The sequence below is a fragment of the Ziziphus jujuba genome, chromosome 7, assembly GCF_031755915.1.
Source record: "Ziziphus jujuba cultivar Dongzao chromosome 7, ASM3175591v1".
Taxonomy (NCBI): Eukaryota; Viridiplantae; Streptophyta; class Magnoliopsida; order Rosales; family Rhamnaceae; genus Ziziphus; species Ziziphus jujuba.
In genome coordinates this window covers 9,120,859-9,132,324 of record NC_083385.1, presented here as the reverse complement: position 1 = coordinate 9,132,324, position 11,466 = coordinate 9,120,859, and the positions used below count along the sequence as shown (strand labels likewise).

Genomic DNA, 11,466 nt, shown 5'->3' with positions numbered 1-11,466 from the left:
GTCCCGCCCGGTGGTCCAAGCAAATAACAAATATGACTTTTAAGCAAATATTTTTTTTTTTTGTTTAATAAAACTTTTAGGCTAAGTATTGTAGGAAAAAAAAAAAACAAAAAAGAAATAGAGGCAGAATCATTGGACCTCCTTTCACAATCCAACGCTCCTTGGACCGTGCTAAGTTTGCTGGTCACTAGTCCAATGATAAAGAGGATCAAAATTTGCACCTTCAAGTTTTGCTCCATGGTTCAGAGCAAAAAAAAAAAAAAAAAAAAAAAAACCAAGTTTTGCTCCATGGTTATTTTGTTCTTTTTATGTTCCATAATAATATTTAAGAGCATATATTATGAAATATGAATCAAACGGTTGCTTAATTTTTCATACTATCATGACATCGTCAGTGGAAGTAATATTAAAAAATTTACTTTGCAAATATATTGCAAAGACTCATATGCGGACTTTTATATAATATAATATGTATATATATACTTCAGAATTTATCTTTTAAAATCTATTTTTATTTTATTTTTGAAAATATAATGATATGGACAAACAAAATAGAATCAAAATCAATTAATCTATTTTGTTTTACTTACTAATCTTTTAAAAATAAATTATATTTTGATACTAAAAATCTAATATGGAAATAACAAACCTTCAAAAGTAAATATTTAAATTTTTAATAAAATTATATGGTTCCATTTTTAATCTTCACCTCAACATACATGTCTTTCAAAATAAAAGTGGAAAATAATTTTCAAGAGAACATTATGTTTTGGATATTTTGAATATAAAATGTAATTTGACAAGTAAATTTTGAGTTAATCATGATGGCATCATTAAAATTTTCAAAAAGATTGAGTTGTTGAAATGTCAACCACCGTATCACAAAGCAAGATTGCATTATGAGAAGTTGCAGGACTATATAATTACATAGCCGAGTGGTTTATGCATTGATAAAGAAAAATAAAAGTAGAATTTTGCACTTGACCATTTCCTTCCAGCAATTACTTACCCCTTTCTTGACAATTATGCACAACGGGGATTATATAATTTTTCATCTGAAAGTTCACATTTGGATGCCATAATTGAAGACAACTCACATACACTTGTCATCTCTCCTTGTAAGCCGTTGGTGATATGTGAATGCATCTCCAGATTCTGACCCCTTTTTGATTTTTTAAATATACCGCGTGTGTTTTTATATTCATGGAGGAATTGTCAATTAATCTTATTTGTTATTTTCATTGTGATTAATTAATAATATTAATTCAAAAATCATCATATCACCTGTCACTATTATGAGTAAAAACATATAAGCATAACAATACCCATATGTTAAACTTTAAACACCATGTGAATCATTCTTGAGAAAAAAAAAATATATACATATATATATATATATATTATATTAGTTTCAACTTTCAATGAATTTGAAACATTATGCATATTTTTTCCAACAAAACTCCAAGCTATAATCCTTGAAAGCGACGAAATCGCTTTATTTGCGATCTACAATTATTGGCTCCCAATTTTGCTAGTCTTTAAACCTCCGGTCTTTGTCAATATCAATTTTTCAATCACTCTCTGAAATGACTTCGTTAGTTGCAATTTTAGTCATACCTATGGACTAGTTCATTTGTAAATAAGCAGCTGGAAGATCGTTACGTATCAAAATTTATTAGATGCTTTTCCTTCAAAAAAGACTATTAAATTGGCTACTCTATTTGTTACCACATCAAGCAAAGTGACAATGCCAATTTTAGCCATAAAAAACATCCTTCGAAGTTTGAGAAAGAGGGTACGAATCACTTCAATGAAAGCCAATCTTTAGTGCTTGTCTGGTCCATATTTCTTTTCTTCAACTGAGAGCCCCCACATTTTTTCTTCTTCTTCTTTTTTCATTAATTGAATGCAAATAGTAAACTTTGGAAATCATAATAAAAGCGGTAAACTAGTAGTTTTATCTTCTTCTTTTTTTCTCTCTTTTGCAATTATGTTGGTCATGTTTATAGATGTAGTCCGCCACTAGTAAAGACCACTAAAAAAAATACCTTTACGTATTACAAGCTGTTACCATTTTACCATGTTGAAGAACTTTTGGAGCTAGATCTAGGTAGACTCTTACATGAGGAAGACCAAGATAAAGTTGATGAGGTGGACTGGCTACGTGTAATAGACCGAATAAACTTAAGAGTTCTGCACCCCAACTTCATGAATACCCCCAAAAAAAGAAATGTAAATATGATTGCAATTGCAATTTGGCTAGTCTTTAAACTCTTTTCCATTGTTTCATTTTTTCCGAAAGCCATAATTAAAAGTGTCCTCGACACCTGCACAATCAATTTCTTTAGAAGTTTCCATGATTTTTCGATATTTCATATGATTCTCATTTTTTCTCGGTCAGGCCCGGGTTAAGACATAGGCCACTAAGGCATATCCCTAGGCCCCATTTTATTGGGGCCCCAAAAAATACTTTTCTTTTAAATTATAAATATATACACACATCTATATTTATTAAATAAAAAATACATTAATATATATGTATATACAGATATTTATTAAATAAAATATGAATATTAATTTATTTTGAAAATATAAAAAATTGACATTATTAAAATTTTAAATTATCTTTAATTGATCAGTTATTGCTAATTATCCTTGAAAAATAATATTATTCAAGTCTAATTAAAAATTTTTGTATTTTATTTTTAAAATTAATTAGATTGTAACCATAAAAAAATATATTATATATTAAATAGCCTTCTTGTTTATGTAGTTTTTTTTTCTTGCCCACTTCTTTTTTTTTTTTTTCTCATCTTTCATATTTGTTTAATTTTTAATACTCAACCTACATAATATGCAATTCTAACCTTGAGGGCCCCAAAATATTAGGTAAGTTCATAGGTTTTTATTTATTTTAATGAATTTTCAATCATTCTCCTAATATATGTATATATATATTATTTTATTTGAATTCATGGTATGCCATTTCAACTATATAATTGCTTGTGTTATTTATTCACTTTAAAATATGTTTGAACAGTTTATACAATATATGAAAATAGTTTTAATTTTTTATATAACGCAGAAAAATCAAAATTGCTTGGTGATGATTTTCTAAAAGAAAAATGTTTAGATCTTCAAAACTTTTTAAAACATGATATGCTATATCATATTGATGGTTTAGATTTATTTTCAGAATGAAAAGTTTTGAAAGAAATAATAAATTCAGAATTAAAAATAACACTTTAGATACTAAACCATATAATAAAATTAAATTATTTTCCTAATGCATATATAACTTATAGAATACTACTTTTATTTGCGTTCAATAATGTCTCAAGAAAAATTAAATAATTTAGAAATTTTATCAATTGAGAAAGATTTATTATCGAATCTTGAATATAAAAATTTAATTAGTAACTTTACATATGAAAATAATAAAAATTTAAATTTTAGATAAAAAATCTATTTTTCAAAAACTAATATTAAAAAAAAACAATTAGGGCCCAAGAATTTTTTTTTTTTTTTTGCCTAGAGCCTCAAAATGGTTGAGACGGTCCTGTTCTCGGCCAACAATTCCTACTTCCAAAAGTATTTCCTTCTATATTTCTCCAACACATCCTTCACTTTCTTTTTTTTAAATTTCTTTCATAATATTTTTTAATGTTTCGCTTTTGCTAAACCAAGAATGGAACAAAATACCCCATGACCCTGATGGCATGATGTACATGTACTTCTCTGGTCGCATAAACTTCAACATCATGCCTAAAATTTTCTTAAAAACAACCAAAAAAATACAAAAAAATGTTATCAAAAACAAATTGACTAATAATAAACCAGATACAAAGATTTTGAGGAAGATTTCTTCTTATCTTGAAGTTTGTTGAAATGTTGGTGAACTGTTATTGAAACTTCTAACAAGATCGAAGATATGTACAAGGTACTACCGTACTAGTAAAGACATCCTGCTCTAACTTTTTGTAATGGTTTCAAAATTGCGATGCCTAAATCTTCTTACATAATTTACTAAATCTTCTTACATACATATATATATATATATATATATATTGTAGTATTTCTTCTACACTCAAATTTATATCCAAATTTCTTCTAAAAGCAAAAACCCACCTTATCCCTATTTCATTTTCTTCTTTTTTTTTTTTTTTTTTTTCAAGAGCCGGTTTGTGAAATATCATCGATGCCGAGTCTCCGACACGATATTTTTCTTTTCAATTTATGTATTAAATTAAAAATTTTAATAGTGCACTTGAGAATTTGCAAATTTGAGAGACATAATTTGGTGGCTATGAATGTGAGCTCGAACAATTATAAGGGTTGTTGATTAATCCATTGACTGACTGCCACGTACTAATTCTACCATATCGGTTCAAAACGACGTTGCAGTATGTGGCACCATATGACGTTGTTTAAACCTTGTAATTATCATGCATTAGGATCAGCAGTTCGCAAAGAAACAAGTGCACAACCATCTCAATTTCTATTTATTAAAAAGTCCATTTCTCTCATTTTCTAATTACGTTACAGTATTGTTATACTTATGCAGGTAAAATAACTCTTAAAAAAAAAAAAAAAGACACATATCCAAAAGCATATGGATGATGTATTATGCTTTGAATTTAAAGGCTATTGTACTTTTTTACTTTCACATTAGCCATCTAGGAGTACTTTAATTCATTTAAAATACTCTTTTTTATTTATTTTTTGCGAATAAAGTCATTTAAAATACTTAAAAATGTGAAAGAGGGTCTTAACTTATACACTAGGGAAAAAGATACAAAATCTTATGTAAGGTCGGTGGAGTTGAATATTGCCCACGCATTTATTTATGAAGTACCTCCTAATGCGACTTCTAAGTCGTAGGCACATATTTTCGTGAATTATATGACCTTTCGGGTACTTTGCATTTCTTTTTCCAAATTTTCTTAATTTTTGTTGGATAATAAATCATATTTTTGTCTTTTACACATTGTTTTTTTTTTTTTTTTTTGGGTTAAAAAACTCATTTACCCTAGAGCTAAACTTTGAAAAACACGTCCATCATATTATATACTTTTCTTAAAACATTTTATAAAAGTGAAATAGGGATACTTGTTATTTGTTAATGTACTAAATTCAGCTAAAATTTTGCAAACGTAATTAGATCATGATGTTCGGAGAATTTCCTGTTGTTTGGATAAAAAAGACTAAACGTAAACCGTTTTGCCAAGCAGCTGGGTTAACCTAGAACGTGACACTGGGATGTGTTGTATACATGGATCGAGTAAATATCTTCTTGCTTTTTGGGGACAAAATGATAGAAAACGATTGCAATGTTTTCCCAAATAGCCCATAAATCTTTTGCCACGTGCTCATGATTATGTTTGGACATCTGTCGTCTCTCCTCTATACAATGGACACCTATGCACTGAAAGTCACAGAGAGAAACATCTCTGGGATGGATATTTGGTATTAGGTGTTTGCCCATGACCGTCATACTCCAACAACACGCAAAATATACGTTTTGTTCAATCAAATTAAAATGAAATAAATAATAATAATAATAATTTTAAATATTCAAAGATTACGAGGGCATATTAGTGAATATATCAGATAGTATAAATAAAATCAAAAGCTCTTAATTCACAAAGATAAAAGATAACATCATGTATTTTCATTGCATTAAATGGTCTCTGTTTTCAGCCCCAACCCAAATTAAAATGGTGGGCATTAATATTGACTTGTTCAATTTTTATCCAAATGAACCAGATTATTGTCAAACAAAGAGTACGTGTAATTTGATCAAAGATTTTAATTTTCAAATGCATCTTAAACAAAAAGGGACTGGTCCAGAATATGGACCCTTTTTTTCAGTCACATATATATTTCAAATATTAAAATTTATATTTCATAATTATTTATGCTTGCACTAGTAATTATCTATTCATCATGATCATTTTCTTTCCTTTTTTTTTTTTGTAAACAGAAATAACTATATAAAGTTCAACATATATAATAGATAGAAGCATAAATCTATATAGGGTGTTTATTTATCAAGGTCATTATTTTGCTTAATACTAATAAGAAGAAAAGTAGTTACATGCTAGGGGGGGAAAATGGATAAAGTGTATTTATTTTATTTTATTTTCCATCTTGTGGCTTGGAAAAACCTGAAAATAGTGGGAAAAACGTACATGGATGTAGGAAAAACTAATTGACCGAACGTATACTGCACTGCTAGAAATAATAATAAGAAATAAATAAAAAGAAAAGAAAAAGGGAGTTTCAAGTAAATAAATTATTTTATTTAATATTTTTATCTTTTTGCAGAAAAGAAATGAATTTATTATTCTTCCTCTTTCTATCTACTTTCTCTTTCTTTGGTTTTATGTGGAGCCCATGGCTGCCTATATGCATTGCTGGCTTTCAGCCATCGCTTTGTTCGTTTTCTTTTATAGGTGTTTGTCTGCTGAGAAAGACGAGAGAGAGAGATTTTCAGTTCGTTCAATCACACTGATTGAGAGCTCTTTGTTTAATTATCCATATCTTCATCGTCTTCTACCTTATATATTTACCCACAAACTATAAAACCCATAGAAAGAAACAGTATAGGAAAAAGAGGATGAAACCCATGTCCGAAAACCCTATAGCCAATTGCTTTGATTTGATGGATCTATAGATCTAACGCTTTCATATCCACATGTATTGCTTTGTTTCATTTAGATCTCCATCATTTTCATCTGGTATTATTCAGTAGCTGACCTCAACTGATCAAAAACCTAATTAGACTGTGAGTTGAATTTTTCCCCTCTTTGTTCACGTTTGTTTTTTTATTAGTACTTTACAATTTTATATGTTTGATGTTTTTTTTTTTTTTTGCTTTGATTCCTCTCTTGGTCTTTCAACTTGTTATTGGGTATCTAAAATTACTGAATTTTGGGTTTGTGACTGGATAGTTTTTTAGGTTGTGGTGTCAAATGTAAAGGTAGTTCACTTTCATTTCCTGGTGCTTAAATTTAACATTTTTACGCTGAAAAAGATATGGGTTTTGGGTTTCAGGCCATCGTTGTTTTTAATTTCAATGAGATTGTTAACTGAAGTCCGCAAGAAAACATGCTTTATTTGGTCAAGTAGAAGATCAAATTTCATTAGCTAGGTCGTTTCGTTCCTAATTATGTTTTTTTTTTTTTTTAGTATATTCTTGATTGTGCCAGGGTAGGAGGCTGGTGAAGTATTTTGTTGGAGTGGTTTTCTACATCCATTTTGGATGTGGAGGAATTGAAGGCTGGCCCGGGTGAAATGAGGGATGTTATCAAGGTTGATGAACTTTCTGAGGGCCTGCTGGCTGCCGTCCTCGGACCGATATGTCCACTCGGGTTCGGATGCAGTGGGCCGGCAAGATGGATTACTCTGGTACAAGGACACCGGGCAGCACTTGAATGGTGAATTTTCAATGGCTGTTGTTCAGGCCAACAATTTGCTTGAGGATCAGAGCCAGATTGAATCAGGTCCATTGAGCTCGCTTGAGTCTGGCCCATATGGCACTTTTGTTGGAGTATATGATGGTCACGGTGGTCCTGAGACCTCACGTTACATTAATGATCACCTATTCCAGCATCTCAAGAGTAAGTAACGGAACCCCAAATTTGACTTCTTAGCCATGTCTAATTTAGTAAATTGATGATATCTAACTAACAATGTTTTCTCTTAGGATTTGTTGTCTCATAGTCTGTGAGTTATTTCGGGGTTATTGTTATTATTTATTTTTCAATGATTATATCTTCCCGTTGGATATTAAGTAATTGCTGCTGATGATTCAGTTAATATTGGTTTGTCTCAGGGTTTGCTTCCGAGCAACAGTCCATGTCAGTTGATGTGATTAGGAAAGCATACCAAGCCACAGAAGAAGGGTTTCTGTCCCTTGTTACAAAACAGTGGCCCATGAAGCCCCAAATTGCTGCCGTTGGATCTTGCTGCCTGGTTGGTGTGATATGTGGTGGTACCCTTTACATTGCCAACCTTGGTGATTCCCGTGCTGTGCTGGGTAGAGCTGTGAAGGCAACTGGGGAGGTTCTTGCCATCCAGTTGTCATCAGAGCACAATGTTGGCATAGAATCTGTAAGACGGGAGATGTTTTCTTTGCACCCAGATGACTCACATATTGTTGTTTTAAAGCATAATGTATGGCGTGTCAAGGGCTTGATACAGGTGACAATATATGTTTTATTTTATTTTTGTTTTATGTCTGCCATTATTTCTTTATGTTATTTATGAAAGGTTGACTTTCTGAATGCCCAAATCTAAATCTTTTTCGTGATATTAAAGAATGCAAATAACTTTGTTTAGTAGATGTCCTTTTGTATTATCCCAGGTCACTTTTTTTTTTTTTTTTCTTTTTCTTTTTTTTTTCATACATTTAAACGACATATATATGATGTAAATGATATGCATAACAAATAGAGCTGCATGTGCCATTTGTAGTGTATATCACATATCAGTTAGTTTGGGGTGGCTTAATCTATGTTGTTCTGTGATGCAACGAGGTACATTTTTCATGTTTGTATGGCTCATAGTTAGATTGAGCCCTATATTTGAATAAACAAGTCTTGATTGTTGTACTTTTCTTCAATGACTGTTCTGCATATCCGTCATTTCAAATAATGCCGCTTGCTTAGAGCATGTAACCTATTTTCCTTTTTTCACAGCTGTTGGAATAATTGAGAGAGGAATAGCAATGTCCAAAGCAGTAATGATTGGATTAAATAAGCATTAGAAGGTATCATGAGGATTTAAAAGTGAATTTCTATAGAAATTTGCTTTTATGGGATCTAAGAGAGAATATCATGTGGAAAGATGATGACAAATGAGTGGAACACTCGAGCACCTTTCTGAAGTTATGGATTATAAAGAAAAACTGTAGTGATAAAATGCTGGTACTTAACAGTAAAAAATTCACTTATAATGTGGCACCTCTTATTGGGAGTCATGTTTTAATGCATTTCTAATCTCCTTTGATTGGTCAGGTTGACAAAGTTTGTGTCTGTCTAACCTATGATGCTGCTACGTTGTTTCCTTGATGTACATTGTAATGCATTCTTGCATGTCAAATATACCTTCTTCTTTCCCCCATTTCAATCCAGTATGTACTTCTTATTTGCAGATTTCTAGATCTATTGGTGATGTATATCTAAAAAAGGCCGAATTCAACAGAGAGCCTTTGTATGCTAGGTTTCGTCTTCGTGAACCTTTTAAGAGGCCTATTTTGAGCTCTGAACCATCAATATCTGCACATGAAATTCAACCTCATGATCAATTTCTTATATTTGCCTCGGATGGGCTGTGGGAGCACCTCAGTAACCAGGATGCAGTTGATATAGTTCAAAACCATCCACGCAGCGTAAGATATTAGATCCTTAGTACCTAATACCTGTTCTTTTTCCTAATTTACCAACTTAAAAAGTTAAAGAAAAGAGAATTTGACTTTGCTTGCAGGGGAGTGCTCGGAGGCTAGTGAAAGCTGCCTTACAGGAAGCAGCCAAGAAAAGAGAAATGAGGTACTCGGATTTAAAGAAAATAGACCGAGGTGTCCGCCGGCATTTCCACGACGACATTACAGTTATAGTCGTATTTCTGGACTCAAATCTTGTGAGCAGAGCCAGTTCAGTGAAAGGCCCTACTTTGTCTCTGAGAGGTGGTGGTTTTAATCTTCCTGCAAAAACTCTTGCCCCCTGTACTACAACACCCATGGAAGTGAATACTTGATGATGAAGCCCCGGGGGCATAGTGCTGTTGTACTTAGTATTTCCTTCTTTAAAACTTCAGTGGCCTCAAATAGCTTGTACATCCAAAGAGTTATAAAAGAGAAGATGCAGCAAATTGATTTTTAACTGTACAATGTAACCGGGGCCTGCTCAACTTTGTTTGGTGGTGTTGGGCCTTTTAAAATGATAGTGTTTTTATATCAATAATATTTAATTATTTTATGTCAGCAATAAATTCTAATTAACCTTTTTTTTTTTTTTTTTTTTTGGCCCTTTTGCATCGAGTGCGGTAGGAATGTTTAGTTTGAAAAAGCATGTTGAAGATCATAGATATATATATATATATATATTTATAATTTTTATCAAAAAATAATAAACTGAAGAATGCAAAGATGAACTAATCCACTTTTTTTATTTTATTAAATAAATGATGAACTAATCCACTTAGCATTTTGGATTAGCATTGCCTTAAAATTTTAGGTAGGATTAAAGTTTGATAAATGTTAGGTCTATGGGGGATAGATTTCCGAGAGAGAGTTGAGCAGCTTTTCCCCACCTTGTCAGTGCGAGTCTGCTAGAGCATATTCACTACATCCCATGAGACCCCACTCTTATCACTTCCACTGCATTTTAAGAAACGCTTCCACTCTCAATTTCCCTATTTGTTATCAAACTCTTATGCTAAGTTGTCTGTCTGTGGTTCTATAAACCTTGGATTTCCAATTTACATTATCAACTAAACCAAACTAATCAATAAATTTTTTGCTACCATTATCGATTCTACTTACTCATAAATTTATCACTACATTAGAAGAATCCCAAAACCATGTTTAGCCAGTATTTGATAAATAATAATATTTAGGTAAAATTTAACTTTTTAATGGACGGTTCTGAATTTGCAGTTTGGTCTATGCTCACACAAAACTCCCACATTGTCCGCACTATATGAATGGTCTTCTCAAGGGAGGCAAACCATGTGCCGACTCCAAGAGAACATCATAATATTGGCCTATTTTGGAACGTGTGTAGCAGCAATCCATGTACATTTTCACGTAACAAATTCATCTCTTTTATACTATAATTTTTAAAATAAATACTATTATTTCCTTCATTACGCTTCTATTTTTTTCATTGTTATTACACTTTTTTCCTTGACTTTGATTGGAAATTTTATGAAATCTAAATCACCCAGAAAACTAAAATATCCTCATTTTTCTTATATTTTATTTTATTTTATTTTATTATTTTTTTTTTTTGGGGTACTGGGGATTGACAAACATTTCACACTTTTTTGATAATTTGGGAGCAAAGTTCAATGGGATGAAAGTGGTTGGTAATATTATATACTCAAAAAAAAAAAAAAGAAATAAAAAAAAAACTATTTTTTGAGGGACCCAAAAATCTATGTCCATATCTCTCAAGAAGGACTAGATGGTAGACCCTACATCCTTACTATCGTTGTTGACATAGATTTGACTCCCCACTAACTTTTTTTGTAAAATAAAGACCGATCAACGGCTGTTATTAAAAGTAAGCAAACAATGAGCCATTCTAGAATCTAATCAAACGGTGAGACATAGGTAGGTAAGATTCATTGTCTCAGCGGACGTCAAGATTCCCGAGAAAAACCAATGGGTAATTCTGACTTTACATTAAAACCAGGGGTTCACTAAATCTGTAGTTGATTTATGTTCCACACCATTATTAT

At 31.4% G+C, this 11,466-nt stretch overlaps 1 protein-coding gene across 2 annotated transcripts; it reads left to right on the top strand.

Annotated features, from left to right (window-relative positions):
* The first annotated feature begins 6,436 nt into the window (after window positions 1-6,436).
* Window positions 6,437-9,993, top strand: LOC107424472 (probable protein phosphatase 2C 46). Of its 2 annotated transcripts, none has more exons than XM_016034289.4 (5): window positions 6,437-6,787; window positions 7,212-7,622; window positions 7,838-8,205; window positions 9,158-9,394; window positions 9,490-9,993. In XM_016034289.4, exons 2-5 carry the CDS (start codon window positions 7,304-7,306, stop codon window positions 9,757-9,759), a joined length of 1,194 nt encoding a protein of 397 aa, XP_015889775.2. In that variant the 5' UTR covers window positions 6,437-6,787; window positions 7,212-7,303; the 3' UTR covers window positions 9,760-9,993. The 2 variants fall into 2 exon arrangements, with proteins under 2 accessions (XP_015889775.2, XP_015889774.2); XM_016034288.4 differs by having other exon boundaries at window positions 7,192-7,622.
* Window positions 9,994-11,466: the final 1,473 nt, after the last annotated feature.